Source organism: Microtus pennsylvanicus, chromosome 6, assembly GCF_037038515.1.
Source record: "Microtus pennsylvanicus isolate mMicPen1 chromosome 6, mMicPen1.hap1, whole genome shotgun sequence".
NCBI classification, from domain to species: Eukaryota; Metazoa; Chordata; class Mammalia; order Rodentia; family Cricetidae; genus Microtus; species Microtus pennsylvanicus.
The window spans coordinates 118,080,752-118,098,494 of NC_134584.1; the positions used below are offsets into that span (position 1 = coordinate 118,080,752).

General features: G+C 48.4%; 1 protein-coding gene across 1 annotated transcript in view; it reads left to right on the forward strand.

Moving 5' to 3' along the window:
* The window catches only part of Cdh13 (cadherin 13), a 959,427-nt gene that overhangs the window by 537,829 nt on the left and 403,855 nt on the right, over positions 1-17,743 (forward strand). The window contains exon 5 of the mRNA XM_075977426.1: positions 1,131-1,283. Coding sequence (XP_075833541.1) covers positions 1,131-1,283 — 153 coding nt within the window. The remainder of the gene's footprint in view (positions 1-1,130; positions 1,284-17,743) is intronic.

A 17,743-nucleotide genomic window follows, 5' to 3' on the forward strand; every position in this document is an offset into this window, starting at 1 on the left:
CCGCCATGATGCTCGGGCTGCCTTAGGCACCACTGCCACCTGGTGCTTGAGTGCAGAATTGCAGGCTTGGTACTTGCTGTGCTGCCCATGGAGGGTGCTGACGTAACCAGACACCTGTTCATTTGTGAAGCAGTTACAGCTGGCCGTACATCATTCCTCTTTTATCTGTGCCTCCCCATTATCTAATAAAGTCATGGTCTTTAAACTGTTTTGTTATAACCAAATTAGCTTGGGCAGCTCTGATACATACGACAGTGACCTGAGATATGGCCCTGAGTGGGACACAGAACTAGCTACGGAACTAGCTTGAACCAGTATCGTGTCAGCTCTCTCCTTGACTGCACAACTTCACATGCCATAAAAGACCCCCATTTTTATCCTTACCTTCCGTCAACTCTCCTCTGCTCAGAGTGTGCTCGAGACTCTCTGTTTCTGGAATTTTCCAGGCGTCCCCTCGCCTGCCAGCTGTTTCTGTCTTTACTGTTCCTCATGCTCAGAAATGCCACCCTCTGTCCTTAGCTTCTGCACTTAGTCTTCAGACGTCCAAACAAGGGCAGCAATCACGAAGGACAGTGTTGCACAGTGGTGTCCGAAGAATCTCTTTTCATTGGTGTAAGATAGTGACCACAGCCAGCTTGCTTACTGCTGTTCCTCTGTTGGCTCTATCCATTACACTGTCTGAAGTGTAAAGGAAACAATCACACAAAGCCTCTCTCAGCAGAAGCCTGCCACCCAGGGGAGCAGTGGAGTAGGTGGTACTAGCAACGAAGGAGTAACTTTATCCAGTGCCTGCCCAGTGTGGGACTGGTGGACAATGGCTTCAACCAACACTTAGCCTTGTTTGCAGAGAAAACCAAATCTTCCTCCATTAAAAATAATCCAAGTTCCTGTGTGTACTTCCTGGCTTCTTCCTTCTTGCTCCATCAACCCTGGTCTCCTCAGCGATGCTAAACTTCCCCAGTGTATAAACAAAGCTAAACCATGATGCTCTTTGGGGCAAGGTCACTCTTGGTTCATCAGGCAGCTTTGTGCTGGCACCTGAGATTAGTGGACTGGTCAAGGGGCGTGTGTGATGGGCTTTCTCTGTGTCTTTCGGATTGTCTTAAACATCACTCTGTTTCTCCGACCAGGTAGTCGATAGTGACAGACCTGAAGGGTCCAAGTTCCGGCTCACTGGGAAAGGAGTGGATCAAGAGCCTAAAGGAATTTTCAGAATCAATGAGAACACGGGCAGCGTCTCCGTGACACGGACCCTGGACAGAGAAACGATCGCTACTTACCAAGTGAGTACTGGGTATCTGCTCACCCTGTGCATAAAGATGTAGATGGCAGAGCGATTTCTTCCCACTGAGCCAATTATTTCTGTGCCTCATCAAACCCACAAAAGTGTGGCTTGAGGTGCTTCCGTGAGGACAAAAGGAGAGGGTAGCAGCGAGGGGCTCCTAGCTCATCATCAGAGCCTCCAAGCCTGCGTCAGACTTCGGCTGTGAAGACCAATGAGAGCGATACTAGAGGCTTCTCGGAGGAGGTCAAAGCCCTCAGGCCAATCTGGCTTTCAGAGACTTGATGGTGATCAGTGCAAACCCTCAGACGAGATAATCCTACCTTTAGACATTTATCCTGATGAAATCTGAAGGAGTCGGTGCAGTTTTGTACAATGTAGGACATGGTTCTTAGCGTGAAACAGCGAAAAGTGGGCCAGGTGTGTGTGTGTGTGTCATCAGAGTGTTTAGGAAGGCAGCTTCCTGCAGCATTTCAAATATTGCAGTGGGGACTGGAGAGGTAGCTCAGGGGCTGAGAGCACTTGTTGCCCTTCTGAGGACCAACTTTGGATCCCAATATTCATGTCTAGCAGCTTGCAATCATCCATAACTCCAGCTCCCAGACATCCAATGCCCTCTTCTGACCTCCACAGTCACTACACACACACACCACACACCCACTCGCAACAAGCACACACACGTGCAAGTGCATGCACACACAGAAATAGAAAATCAACCTCTAAAATATCTGTGAGGAAGTAATATGTGGAAGTGTCAGTCACACGGGAATACTCAGGATCAAAGACAGAAGGCAAACACATACGATGTCCTCGCTCGTTAGGTAGTCCTTGACACGGATCAGGACAGGTGTGCCTTTAGAGCCACGGTCAAAGAAAAAGTCAAAGAAACATGTAAAAGTCATCCGTGCTTACTAGAATGGATGTCTCCTTAGGAACTGTGGTAGCGATGCTATTGCTGTGGTTGCCTGTGGCAGCTGTGCAAACCATGAACGCTCTGAAAGTACTGTGTGTTGGGACTGGTTTTAAGCATGTAATTTGTTTCGTGTAATTCAAGTCTCAGATTAGTTCACAAGTAAATGAGGTACCCGCCCTATTTTCTAATGAAGAAATCTCATTTGACTTGTGAATACAGACCTCTTGGGTGTTGCCGGCTGGGATGTTACTCTTGGTGGACTTCTCCGGAGTCTGTACTCCTTTGTCAGTATTATATAGTAATGGTTCCATTGATTAAAATTATGTGAAAAGGTAAAGGAAGGAAGGGGGAGCTGGGGAGAAGGAAACAAAAGAGGAGGAGAAAACTCAGTGTTGTGGTTGCGTTTGAGGATATACGCTTTGAGTTTGACCCCCTGCCCACCTGCCTTGTTCACCATGAATTTCAGTAAAGAGATGGAAGATGGTTGGCAAGAGAGGCGTCTGCTGCTGCTGGCCATGTGTTGTGCTCTGGGGTCCCCACCTGCTAGAAGGTTCTTGGGTCTTGGTCCCAGGAAGATGGGTGCCTCCACTTCCCCCCTGAGAAGTCTTTCCAAGGACTTTCTGGGACTTTTCTGAACAGGGGGCAGCACCCATCCCTGTGTACCAAAGATGAGCTGTGTGAACCAACAGGAAGTCTGGCTCTTGTAAAAAGTTGATGCTAGGCCCACAGTTGTCACCGACGGTGACAATAAGCAGAGATGGCTTGGTCTGTGTCAGCATCAGCACCAGGCTATGGATACACACTGCCTTCCCTCCTCACACCTATCATGGAATATTGGTGACGGTTCAGATATGAGGCAGGAGATGGTGAATCTGATTTCTGAGCTCAGTAGCTAAGAGTTCAGGGATCAAAAACAAACCAACAAACCATAACGACAAAAACAAAATCATCCAGACCTCAGGATCCATGCTTCCTACTGAGCCACGTGAGCTTGGACAATCCTCACCCTCTCTAATCTTGCTGTTATTTTTCCATAACGCACAGAGGGTGGTGGGTGCCTCTCCATACAAGGCAAAATGGGTTTCCTTCTGCAAACACTTGGCACAATGCCCAGCACTTAGCAGGTTCTCCTAGATCAGAGCTACTCTTGAACATCATTTTCTTGAATGTTCTTAAGCATTTTAAGTTCTGTAATTTTCTAACACATTTGACTTGTTGACACCTGACAAATGCAAAACTTCGCTCCATTCTAATCTTATACAAGAGTCCTGGTTTTGCTGTTTCTTTATGAAGTATGGGTATTAGGCTGAATCCATAGCTCAGGGTCCTCCAGAGGAGTAAAGAGATAGGGGCTATTAAATAAAGAAAAAGAGATCTGCCAGTAAGAGCCTGCACCCTGGGAGCTCAGGTTGCGAGACCTGGGGAATGAGAATCGGTAGGGGTCTGGGCTGCCTCCTACAGAGATTAATGAATAGGAGGTGAGGTGTGCTATCCAAGGCACGGCCTTGTGGCCTATCTGATATTTGTAAGATCTAGAATTAGTTTATAGAATATCACCTTGCTGAGAACCTTTAATATCCTGGGGAAGACTCTGGGTACCATATACTTGGCCCACCTCAGTGTGAACCTTCTCCTTAGGTGGCAGCAGCCTTCATCTCCAGGAGCAGTCAGAAAGTTCCCTGGAGGTAGGAGACTTTGAGGGACAGTCACAGCAGCCATTAGGGCTTGGTTCATCAGGCAGAGTAAGGTCAGCCATGTCCCTTGGTTTGATTGTGCCAGAAACTCCAGCTGACAGCCTCTCCCAGAACTAGGTGGTGTGTTTTAGGGTCCCCGTCCACCAGAAGGTCCCATGCTACTGGGCATAATGGGTTTTGGTCCCAGGAGAATGAGGGTAGAACAATGGCAATACTGTCACTTTTGATTCTTACGGAAGCAAGCAGCCTTGGCAGCCTGGGTTCTCATGCCCTGTCTCCCCCCATCTCGGCTCCTCTTTTCAGTCTCCCTTCTGTGGTCTTTGCCTTTGAGGAGGAACCAGGGGACTGTTGTGGGGATATCCTTAAACACAAGGATGGAGTACCTCCTGCCCACTTTAAATTTCCTTGGGAAGTAACCTCCTGTCTTAGACTGAGGTCAGATCCACTCTGGTTGTGACGTTCAATGTGGTTGGGAATGGAGAGGCTTCTATAAAGCACGCATCCAGGGTCTCCACACACCTAGACTTTCGCTTCTCCTCTCCCAAGCTTCAAAAGCTGAGAATGTGTGGGTGTGTGTATTGACATCGTAATTGCTCTAATATAGCTGTTGTTTGTTTCCAAGTTAAAAGGCACTGTTCACGTGCATGCACGGGCCCTTGTGCCAACAGATCCCCCGCCCCAAATCTAACCGAAAGAACTCTGATGAAAGCCTTGGGGTGGGTGAATGAGACACAACTTGAGATACAGCTGTGCTTGATGCTAAATGAACACCAGCGTTGAAAGCTATCATTTTTAAACATGGCACAGTGGACAGTTTAGAACCTCTTCGTGTACATACTCTTATCTGTCTCACGCAAAAGACAGAATAAGAAAGAGCTCCAGGAACAAGGAGCAGAGTGGGCCTCCTATCGTCCTAGGTACCCAAAAGGCTTGGGCAGAAAAACCAGTTAGTGTGACAGACTGAGTTCAGAACTAGTCTGGACAATCCAGTAAGGTCTTGTCTCAAATAAAAACATGGAAAGAGCTCTACAGACGCAGTTCAGTGGTAGGGACACCTGTCTAGCACGCTCAGACCCTGGGTTCAGTTGTAAGGAAGGAAGGGAGGGAAGGAGGGAGAAAAGGGGAGAGGGAGGAGGGGCAAGTAGGAAGGATGGAGAGAGGAAGGAAAAAGGGAGAGAGGGGGAAGAGAGAAAGGAAAGATGGAGGGAGTAGGAGGGGGAAGAACTAAAGCAGAGAGAGGGAGGGAAGAAGGGAAAGGCTGAAGGGAAGGAGGGGGGAGAAAGGAAGGAAGGAAGGAAGGAAGGAAGGAAGGAAGGAAGGAAGGAAGGAAGGAAAGAAGGAGGGAGGGAGGGAGGGAAGGATGGGGGGAGAAAGGAAGGAAGGAAGGAAGGAAGGAAGGAAGGAAGGAAGGAGGGAAGGAAGGAAGGAAGGGAGAGAGAAGAAAGTATTACTATCCAACCCAATACTCAAAGGTGATACCAATCTAATACTCATAGTCACTGTGTATTAAATTCAGGATCCATACCAGTCTCACAGCGGCTCCAAAGTCCTGCCTCTAAGTCCCTTCTTCCTGTTTTCACCCCCAGCGTCTGATCCAGATTCCGTAGCCTGTTTCCTAGGAACTGTCCGAATTGGGCCGAGAGAGGGTCTGACAGGCTGTGTGATCAATGCCTTAAGCCCCATCCTGTCCCGTGACTTACTGCCACCCTACCACCATCCCCTGCCCCAGGGCCCAAAAGGGCTTCCTGTGGTTCTGACCCGAAGTGGCACCTGGAAAAATAATTTAGCTCTTGCAGTATTGGGAGCTGACATATTAATGCAAAGCCTCCTGAAATATCACTCATTATTATGCATTTTGCCAGTGTTTGAGTGATTTGTGAACTCTTCATTGGAATAAAGTACTGTAAATGATTCATGAATGACCAAGTTTATGAAATTCTATAAAAATATTAGCGGGTGGTAATGATTCTCTCTCACTGTGAATGGAATCTGCTGGCTGTGAATTTATCAATATGGGGAGACAGGAATGGAGTGGGAGACTGAGTCAGTTAGGCAAGAGGGGGGTCCCAGTGGAAGGTTTGGAAAAGTCTCCATAGGGGGTATGAGACGAGACAAGAAGCATGGTCAGTCAATGTCAATGACACATGCCACTCTGATCAGGTTTCCGTGGTAGGAGATGCACAGATAACTGGGTGGGAGGGGAGGGGAGTGTCTGGAAGGAAGATGGGAACTAACTGTACGTGTGCCTATTGTGTTCCTGACAACCTCCTGGGATCCACGACTTCCTGGGATCTCTTAGTGGTTACTTTCCTTGTTGCTACAGAAAAGCACATGACAAGAAGCCGCTTAAGAGTAAAGGGGGTTTGTTTGAGGAAATCATTCCACTGGGTGTGAAAAAAATGGCCTCAGGCAGCAAAGTCACTAGAGGCAGGCTGGTCACAACTCACAGTCAGGAAGTAGGAAGGAAATAGGAAGTGGGGGCTGGGCTGTGAAACTTCAAGTCTTGCCACAGGTGACCCACTTCCTCCAACAAGGCTTTAGCATCCCCTGCCCTAGACAGTGCCACCGGCTGAAGGACCAAACATTTAAACGTGTGAGCCTTTGAGAATCATTTTACATTCAAACCATTATAGTCCTTGGCACATAAAGAATGTTTACTATCTTCACTGACAATAAAGAAGTTGGCTGGAGACCAAAGGGGCTCCCGAGATGTAGTGTTAGACTGACGTCGGTCCCAGCCTCCCATGAACGTTTATGGTTTTCCAGGGTCCACCATAATTATTTATGATTATCTCATTTTAACTTCACAAATAAGAGCTTGATGCTCATGTGAGTGGCTTTGCTCATTGCTGGGGCAAAATGTCTGACACAGGCGATGGGGAGAGGAAGAGAGGAGCTGTTTTGACTCACAGATTGAGGAGGTTAAGTTCCATCATGCTGGGAAAGGCATGGGAGCATCCCGTCACATCCCGTCCACAGTCAAGAAACAGAGACAGAGAGGGATGCCAGCGCTCAGCTCGCTGACTCGGTCCTGGATCCCTGCCCATGGGATGGTGATTGCCACTTCTTAAATGGGTCTTCTTTTCCCAATTACACTCTTTGGAAACACCCTCACACAGGAACTTAGAAGTGGGACTCCCGGTGATGCCAAAGTCGAACAATACAGCGCACTAAGTGTATCACGCAGGCAGCAGGGGCATCTGGGTTCTCGGTCTCCATCTTGGTTACGTTCCTATTGCTGTGATGGAATACATTGATTAAGGCAACATATAAGAGCAAGCTTTTAATTGGGTTTCTGATTTCAGAGGGTTAGACTCCATGAGGTCAGAGCGAAGGCATGCTGACAGCTGAGAGCTCACGCCTTGATTCACAAGAAGGAGCTAAAAGCATGCATTGGGAATGGTGGAAAATTTTGAAACTTCAAAGCCCACTCCCAGTGATACCCCTCACCTCCTCCAGTCAAGACCACACCTCCTAATCCTTCCAACAGTTCTGCTGGGGACCAGGTATTCAAATATACGAACCTCTGGGGGCCGTTCTCATTTGAACAACCAGAGACTCAGAACATGGAAGCACCTCAGCATCAAACACACACTCTTATTTTCTCCTATGCAACTTACCCTCCTTGGAGCCAAGTTCTGGGCCAGGTTCTGAGTCTGTGGTTATGAACAAGGCCATAAAATTGGAGTACACCCAGCACTCCGGTTTCCTTGCTTGTCTCGCTGCCTTCAGTCATATGGTCTCTGCCTCGTTACTAACCAGTGCCTGACTCCAAGACGATGAGGTAAAAGATGTGTGCGTGTGGACAGGCCGTTTCCATCTGGAAATAGACCCATCTTAAATGATGATCATAAGACATTTGAGAGGTACAGGTGCTTCCAAGCTAGAGAGTTATCTAGAGTATTATCTTGTGTATAATGATTCTATTGGGGGTCAACAGACAGCATGGCTGATAGGCCAGGTGACCGAGCCACACTTGGGGTAAACACGTGTCTCCCATCCTGGGATTTTGGTTTTTGTTCATTTGTTTGCTTGAGGCAGAGTCTCATTCTGTAGTCCAGGCTGGTTTCAAATTCGTGTGTCTTCCTGCTTCCTTAGGGCTGGGATCATGGTTATGTCATCTGTGCGCGTACACGGTTCCATATCTACCATCTCACCTTCTCCCGTCCCTGTGGTCCACTGGCCAGTACCTCACATTGCCCAGGAACAGCCTGAGAGCAAAGGTGCCGATGGCTCAGGCTGAGTCCCAGGCTTTGGAGGCAGACTTACCAAGCTTCGAATCTGGACTTTGTTTTTGAGTGAACCGTGTGATGTTTCCATTCTCGCAGGCACAGAAAGATGTTGGGCTCTCTCTCCATTTTGTGTGCGTCCTCATCTCGTGACACCCTGGGCATTATCTGACTCTCAGCTTCCTCTTTTCTCTTTCTTCCCATGGGAATGATCGCAGCGCCATTGCCTGATGGTGCGGAAGCTGTAAGTGGGTGTGCACTCAGTTGGTGTCTGCCAGTGGGAGCCACTACCACTCAGCTTAAGCCCCATGCAGGTGAAGTAGAGGGGAAAGGGGATGCCAGGGCCCAGCTAGCAATGACACAGGTAGATGTTAGCAATGTTCTTTTGGCTGGCTCACCTGTCAGGGAAGCCATCAAAGTGTGTCCCCCAACCGGCATCATCAGCTGGGAACTCGTTAGAAGTCTCAGCCCACATCTACCGGGGCATAAACACTGAAGCAGGTCCCAAACGTTGAATTTAACTCCCCTCCCAGCGATACTGGAGCATTCTCTGGAACATGGGTCTAAGAGAGCTCCGGTTGGGGAAACGACTCAGTTGGTTGAATGCTCACTGCCGAAGCATCAGCATCTGTATTTGATTCTAGGCACCCACAGAAAAAGCCAGGCAAAGTGACACCAACTGTCACCCCAGCACTGGAGAGACAGAAAGAGGTAGATCCCTGGGCTCCCTGATTAGGCAGCCTGGCAAAATTGGGGACTCCCAGATACCAGCTAGAGACCCTGTCTCCAAATATAAGGCGTATGTCTCCTGAGGAGCAACAGACTGGCTTCTGGGCCCCACAAATATATCTTCACACACCCATCAACATGCACCCCTTCCCATACAGACGCTCACATACACCCCACACACAGGCACATACACACTCAGGGAAAAATATGCTTACCCCTCACAGAGGCACATGCAAACACACACACACACACACACAGAGACACATGTACATGTAGTTCCAGTTTGAATCCCTAAGCCTATTTGCTTCAGAAATTCACGGGCAGAAGGTGACCTCTGAGCCCATTTCACCGCCGTCATTCCTGTGTTCCGTTCTGTGCTAGCCACACTTGTTAGACACAATAAGTGCTACCCTCTGGATTCGGAAAGCCCCCCCCCCAACTCACAGACCTTACAGTGGCAGTGTTTTGTCGCTTTAGAGGCTCCTGAGAGCAGGGCAGCTGTGTCCCAGGTTCCTTTGCTCCATCCCTGTCTAGACATCAGATGCCTGGGAAATGCCACAGACCCGAGTGTTTGCGTGTTTCATAGAAAGCAGACTTCGGGCCCAGAGATAAAGGCATCTTCGAAAGACTGAAGCCGGCACAGGAGATAACTTGATAGGAAGAAGCGGCCTATAGTCAGCAAGGCCTGCATTTCTGCCTTAAAGATCTGTGACCTTCAAGGTGGCATTTGTAGCTCTCAAATGTGCTGGCGAGAGAATCACCCTGGGGAGCCTTTGAACTCCCCACCCCACATGCTCAAGCCACATTTGAAAGCGGTTAAGTCTGAAGGTCCTGGAGTGTGACCAAGCTCCAGTGTGCTCGTAAAACTCACAGGGCATGCTACCGCGAAGCCATGTTTAGAAGCACTGAGTTAATATTACCCGTCTACACCTCAGTGTACTCACGCTTAGGGACAAGGACGGGGACACCTGTCACAGAGGCGAGCTGAGACTGCCACATGAGTAACTCACGGGTTTCTAACATATATTAAGAGAAAACCCATCCTATTTCCCCTTTCTCCGCTGTCGACTCTCAGCAGCTAGCTGAAGAAAACTGCTTTCTAGGTCTCCTTAGACACCGGCACTTAAAAAAAAATTGACGGCAGAGAGAGAGTGTGATAAACAAATGAGCGGTTATCTTCTGGCTGCTTAAGGAAAAGCAATTCATGATTTGCCTGAGGCCTCCCCCACCCCCACCCCAGCTCCTGGGAGCACCTCCACTGGACTCTCTCCACTTAGGCTCCCCGTGTGGGTAAGCATTCATTTTGCCGCCTCGGCCTTATCTGCTGAGCGCAGCTGGTGAAACTGAGGCATGGAGAGGTTAACCAGCGTTGTCGCCACGGCAGCCACACACCTGGATTAAACTGCCCAGGGGCTCCTGGCTGATTATGTATTTGGTTCACTAAGCAAAGCTGCCTCCTCACTCTGAGCTGTGGAAATTCTTCTGAATTTCATTAGTGCCGTATCCTGTAAGTGGCTCAACTCTTCCTGGTGACAGGAGAGAGAAGCTGTGTCCTCCAGCCTCACTCCGTCCTCCGTCCTGGGGCTTGCATGTCAGCATCCTGGCAGGCACTCTGGACTCCGTGCCGGTTCAAATTCAGGCCAGGGTAACCCGATTGTCTTTCTCATTTCCCTTGCCTGACTGCAATATGGTTGACTTTGTCGTGGCTGTGGCTTTGTTGGGTTATTGTGTGTGTCTGGTTGTCAGGGAGGCGAGTGTACAATACCACAAGCCTGTAGAGGTCAGAGGACACCTTAGGGTGTCATTTATCATGTACACCAGGCCGGCTGGCCCACAGACTTTCAGGATTCTCCTGTCTCTACTCCCATCTCACTGTAAGAACCCTGGGATTATAGACACCCTCACATGGGTTCTATGGTACCCTTTCAGCTACCCCACAGCTACTTTAAAACATCTTCTGGGCTACTGTGTTACATCAGACCTAGAAGAGCCTTGGAGCCACACTGCCCAGCCAACCTCTCAATCCGCAGATGAGAAAAATGAAATGGCTTGCCAGCTTCTCTTACTCTGTCCCTCCAAATGTCACGGATACTTAATTATCCCTAGCAAACAAATATGGTGACCACTCCGCTGGAACTAGGTCCTACATACATATGCCAACAGAACCTGCATCCCAGCTGCCACCACCAGCTAGCAACTGTTTGCCTTCATTGGTATGCAGAGGTGTCTCCCATTTTGATTGTGTGATACTGAGCAGATCAGGGACCTGAACTGTTCCCTGGGAAGAGAGGAGCAGAAGAGACCAGACAGAGGTAGTGGCCTCGAACCCTTCTTGCTCTGGAAGGGAATTTGAGAACCTGAAGGGAAGAAAATGACCGGGTTAATTTTGTGAGAGATTCTCCTAGACCCTAGACTGAAGTTGAAGATAGTTAGACTAATATAAAATGACTGGGTAAGACTCTAGACTGTGAGGTCTGGGTCAAAGGTTAGCTCAGTTAGAAAGAGGACCCCTCCAAATGGGGCAGCTATAGTATGAGAAGGGCTAGACTTTGGGGGATCCCCAGGGTGATGCTCTTCCCATAGCCCAGAGGGATGGTAGTGGGAGTTGGCCTGCAGTGTAGACGCTGCTGTTATTGAAGGGCCCCTGCCAAGTCAGCCATGAGTCTCCAGGGAAATCCCCAGGGAAAAGGCTGTGATTGACACCGAGGGCCCTCTGCAGAGGGTAGGTGTCAGAGTTCAGCCATGGGTTTCACCGTCTCGCTTGTCTCCATGCTTGTGGCTCACAGCTAGGAAAGACTTTTCTCCTATGATCAGGACTACAATGGAGCACTATGCTGCAGGTCGCAGCCCCAAGGCTGGGAATAGTCCAGGCCCATTCCCTCGGTATCTATGAGGCTCGAGCGGGCAAGAGCCCTACGATCACATCCACCACAGTGAGACCCTAGGCTTGCTGTTGTAGTTTCCTCTAGATTTGTCATGCCCTGGTCTGTCCTGCGACAAGGATCAGGCAGAGGAACTGACTTCAGGAGGCTTTGAGAGCTATACATCCACTCAAAGGAGGTGAGCGGGACTGGGGACAAAACTCGTGGAGCGCTTTGCCAGAACTGCACAATTTAAAACAAAAGAGGAGGAGGAAGAGGAAGGGGAAGGAAAAGGAAAAGGAGGAGGAGTAAGAGGAGGAGGAGAAGGAAGAGGAGGAGGAGGAGGAGGAAGAGGAGCAAGAGGAGGAGGAGGAGAAAGAGAAGAAGGGGAAGGGAAGGGAAGGGAAGGGAAGGGAGGAAGGAAGGAAGGAAGGAAGGAAGGAAGGAAGGAAGGAAGGAAGGAAGGAAGGAAGAAAGGAAGGAAGGAAGGAAGGAAAAAGAAGTTTAAGCAATAAGAAACCCAGGCAGGAAGCTGTTGGAGAGTTCTGTCACCTCAGAGAAGTGCACACAGCTATCAATCAGATAAGGCAGGGCTCAAGACAGGAAACAGAACCATGGGTAGGGAAGAAGACAGTGGAGGGGGCATGCTCTGAGGCATTTAATTCGGCCAAGCACTTCCTGTGTTGAGGGCAGATGTGAGGACCACAGGCAGAAGACTCCCGTGATCAGTTTAGAGCCCCACAGAGGCCATTCTGCTTAGTGTGAAGAAGATAGGAGACAGCGAGTTGAATCTCTGGGATTCTAGAGCCAGGGTGACATGTATCAGACTAAAATCATTTTCCACCAGGGAACATGGGACATGATGGGGTTAACCCCAGCTCCCAGCGGGGCTATGACAGCAGCAGGTCCTGTGAGGAGTTCATCACACAGGCCTTGCAAGGTAAGAGAGGAGCTTAGATTTTTATTCCAAGAGAGGCCTCAGGTCTCCCGGGGTTTTCAGGAAGGAAGTGCCATCCAATCTGTGTTTCAGGATGATACAATTTATTTGAGCAAGTCAACAATAGCGTTCAAATTGCTATGAAATAGAAATTAATTCAAAAACGCATTCATTTATTGAAAACCCGCTGCCTGCGAGAGTAGAGAAACATCTTTGCCTCCCCAGAGCTCAGCCCAGAAGGCTGTCTTTTATTGCTAGCCCCGCGGGGGAGGGCCAGGGAGTGTTTTATGTGTTGCCTGGTCCTCTGCAGCTAGCTTGGCTGGATCTCCAGGCCAAAAAAAAAAGAGAAAAAAAAATTCTTTTAGAACTCCAGAGTTTCACTTTGGTGTGCAGGGTTGGGCAGAGCTGTTCGCTGTTGATTCCTTTGATTGCAATGCCTTTGAAGATCTTGAGATAGAGAAGGCTTATCGTTCCTCCCAGTGAGGTGGGAGGCACCAAAAGGCCATTTCCATATTCTTTTGGTTTCTTCTGAAGATGCAGATGTCTGCTGTAACCAGCTCCTTTCTGCCAAGTGCGCCTCTCTCAGCATGTTAGAACGACTCCAGAAAAGACTTAGAAACCGGAGTGGGTGTCTCAGGGGTACACACGTTTCTGCTCTTGCAAATGGAGCCAGGTAGAGCCTCATTCAGAGGTGAAGACCTGGTATTTGGAAGCTGGAATCAGGCAAAAGCAAACTGGACTGGGTGAGACTTGTCTGACGATGCTGGCCAGGCTGACTACAGGATGCCATGGAGGAGACCAGTAAGGGGTGCACCTGAGACAGAACACCACGTGGCAGGCTGAAGAGGCTGTCTGTGAGGCGATGAGCGTTCCACACTGCAGTGCCCATGCCCTCCTTCTCTCTCTCCTGTTAGTGCAGAGCCTAACCGTGACCTCCACTGAGGTCTCGGTCACTCCTGTTCAGTGCTGTCTTCCGTATCACCTGAGGCTGGGGCTGTTGGTCAGGCTGTTTGGGGTCCCAGATTAAAGGAACTGTATTGTCCGAATGAACGTTTGTGCAAGGAAGTAGGTTTGGGAAGATGTCTTTCCCGTGTTTGTTGAACCCACGAGTCAGGCCAGAAAAAGTATCACATCAGTTAGCAGTTTCCTCCCTGACCCAGATCCTACTCAGCTTCCTGTTTCCAGGTAAGCTCTTGTCTCTAGGAAGCTAACCCAGTGGGTAGCAAGTTGGAAGCAACAGGCAGTGTGGATGGCATCATTTGGGAGTAAACTGGGGCAGACTAGGTTCTGGGGAAGTCAAAGAGGGGGGGAGAGGACCATTGTCCTGTTCTGAACATGGACTGAGTCTGTGCAGAGATGACCCCTGTGACCATCATCCACCCTGACCAGTTGCTGGGCTCTTCCTGCACACCTTCACCTCCCTGGCTCTGACCTTCATCTTCCTCATTAGAGGTGAGCTGGGTGGGGAGGATGCATAGAGACGGTATCTTTGAGAGCACAGACCTTCTAGAATCTGCACACACCATTTCATCACCCCGTAGACCTTTTCTCTGTGTTGGGTTCCATCCCTGATTTTCCTCTTTCAGTTCAATGGACTGAAACAGAAGGGAAGATGTTCCTGTAGGCCTCTTGGGGAGATGGAGGGCGAGAAGAACTGGGGGAACAAATAAGGACCATCCTGTGGTTCTTCCTTCTGAGGACCAGGGGTAGTGATGGCTAAATCAGGTTCTCTGACACTGTCCTGCCAGTGTGGGAACACCCAGGCTCTCCCCAAACCATGGAGTCTCTCAAATGTTTTCTCAATATAAAGGGCATTGTCCTAGTGTGTGGCTCTGCTGGGGGCTGGGCATACACTAACATCTATGCCATTTAGGTCTAAAGCCACATCTACTTAGAGCCGTCCTAAAGCAGTCACCTGAGCACAAGGTGAGCCTCAGATAGAAACCTCCCAGGGGCATCTGATCACCAGAGATCCAAGGATAGCTATGTGGAATGTGGCCACTCAGGGCTATCAGCAACTAGTGTTCCACCCAACACTGACCCTAAGCTACCGCTTACCCAGCAAGGAGGGCACAGGACATCAGATGCAGGTGCCTAGGAGGCTGAGCTCCTGCTCTAGTGAAGTTGGGAGGGGTTAAGGGAGAGATTGGGGTGAATGTGACCAAAATAATTTACATGACATTCTCAAAGAAATGAATAAAATGTAGAAGAAGATTATAAAGGAAAATGATACAAAGAGCAAACAGCAACACAGAGCCTGAGGCACTTTGAGTGCTCAGGTATGCTCAGTGTACCCCCAACCGGAGCTTCAGTGCTAAGCGCTCCTAGATGGGAGAATCTGAGGGTGAACAGGATGTTAGCGTTGCCCCTTCCCTAACCTTAGAGCCTGAAAGGAGAGCTCATTTTTGTCTGCTTTTCATGTGGAGAAGCTGAGGTTGCAGGATCTGTCTGTCATGAAGGTGGTTATGAAGCAAGCAGGGGAAGACCCAAAGGACAAACCCACTCTGTCCAAACAGAGGCTACTCGCCACATACTCCATCTGTCACTCGGCACTGAAAGGTGGGCTGTTCTCTGTAGACTTGTATTCTCCACTGGTGATCTCTGGAAATCTACTGGCCAGTGTGGAGGAATCACAGATGTTTTTGATGTTCAGTGGATAAAATGTCTGAGATGTTTCTAAACATCCTACAATACACAGGATAGCCCTCGCGATAAGGAAGGTTTGAGCCTTAGGAAGCTATAGTACTTATGATCTCGGTGTAAACAGGAACGAAAGCCACCAGTGAATTCTCAAAGTCGTCTTGTATGTGCACGCCGTATGTGCACACCGTATATGCACGCCATCTAACCACGTCATGTTTCCCCTGACTGACCGTTACTCTAATCCCAGGCTCCCCTACATTCAGAGATGAGCCCATTGTAGTATGGCCCAAGCAGCGTTTGCCAATGCCCATTTTCTGTTCTGTAAGGTGATTTTTTTTTAAAATTTTCCCTATTACAGAAGATAGATTCTGTTTCCTCACTCCTGAGGGAAAACTAATTCTAGCAAAGGCCATTTGTCTTTGGTACCTAGGACCTAGAAAATTTACTATTAGTTTATTGAAAATTATGTAGATATTATTCAGAAACACAATTTGCAGCTATATGGCACACTTACGCAGATTATATTTTAAGTGTTAATACACATACTGAGGATATATGTTTGAATGTGCCTTGCTCAGAGATACTTTTTACTTTTTAATAGCTTGCTGCCTTTGAGATCTTCAACCTGGCTCACTGTGAAATGCAAAGAGGAAGCTATCTCCAAATGGATATTGTCTGATGAGTCATGAGTTGTTACCATTCAACTGCAGCTCAATCTCCTGATACTTTAGATAGCTTTTGTGATAAGTTCAGAAATAATTTGCATTTAAATGCATTTCAGATATTTAACGTGTGATTTCAGACGTGCTTATTTTGAGCTTCGTAGACGTGCGCGCCAGTCTCTGAAGTGGATGGACACTCACTTCCCTGATTACATGAAGGACTCGAGTGTTAATATAGAACAGCTTTGCCAAGCCGTTTGTCTAAACCAGAGAGCTGAGCGATGCTGAGAGCAGTCCCTAGCATACACACACGAGAACACACTCACACATGCTCATATATACACACCTATGTACACATGAGAATTCCCAGATGGTTTTGAAATATTCAGGATTCGTTTAAAACTCCAATAGTTTCTTTAGAACTCACAATGCAAACTAACAGTAAGGATCGCAGTGGTTGTGAGTACTTAATGTTCCTCTAGAGGACCCGGTTTACTCCTCAGTATACGCATGGCAGCTCACGACCACCTCTACCTCCAGTCCGAGGGATCTGACCCTCTTTCTGGCTTCTGCATCCATGTAGTACCCATGAATTCACATGAAAAGAACAAATAAACCACAAAAGATAGTTCAGAGCTATCTCAGCTGTAGCTGAGAGCCTTGTTTAAGTAAAAATATTTCACGCCTTGAAATAGAAAAAAAAATAGTAGCTGGCCGTGGTGGCACACACCTGAATCCCAGCACTCAAAGAGAGAGACACAAGTGGATCTGTGTGAGTTTCAGGACAGCCTGGTCTGCATAGTGAGTTTCAGGACAGCCTGGTCTACATAGTGAGTTTCAGGAGAGTCTGGTCTACATAGTGAGTTTCAGGACAGCCTGGTCTACATGGTGAGTTTCAGGACAGCCTGGTCTACATGGTGAGTTTCAGGACAGCCTGGTCTACATGGTGAGTTTCAGGACTTCCAGGGCTATGGAGAGAGACTTTGTCTCAAAGGAAAGAAAAAAGAAAGAGAAAAGTAACCCATGGCTGGGACTGGGGAGATATGTTGCATGGTGCATGCATAGTACTGGCCAAGGAGCTCAGCCAACGTAAACGTTTTATGACCTTTTGTTACTAGCAAATTAACTGTTATCCACTGACACTTTGCAAAGAGCTCAGGCAGATGGAGAGATGCTCAGCCTCACAAGAGGGGAGAGGAGTGCGACACAGTCCCAGGGGCTCCTGTGCCACTACCCATTGCTCACTAAGGCTGGGCTTCCTCCCCTTGGGTCCCAGTTACCAAGACCATGTCTACCTTACATGTGTGACAGAAGGATGTAAGCAGAAGAATGCCCCAGCCTTTGCTTGTCGAAGTTTGGGCTATGCACCTCTTCACAAAGATGATTCTTCTTGACGTGAGACCTAGAAAACACCCATGATCGTGTGTTGGGGTTTTTTCTTCATCCTCAGTTGATTCTAGGTCAGATCCAAGTTAGACTGGCTGAGAGGCCCTCTGTGTTTGTTATCTCTCACTTTTGAAGGCTCTGGTCTTTTGGACAGCAGTTTATTCAAATAGTCTCTGTGTGCATGTGCTTGTATGTATATGTGTACATACATATGTGTGCATGCATGCGTACACACATGGGTTATGCATATGTATGCGCAATGGTGTAGGCATGTATGTTTGTGTGTGTATGTATGTTTGTGTGTATGTTTGTGTGTGTGCATGTATGTTTGTGTGTGTATGTGTGTGCACAATGGTGTAGGCATGTATGTTTGTGTGTGTATGTTTGTGTGCGTATATGTGTGTGAA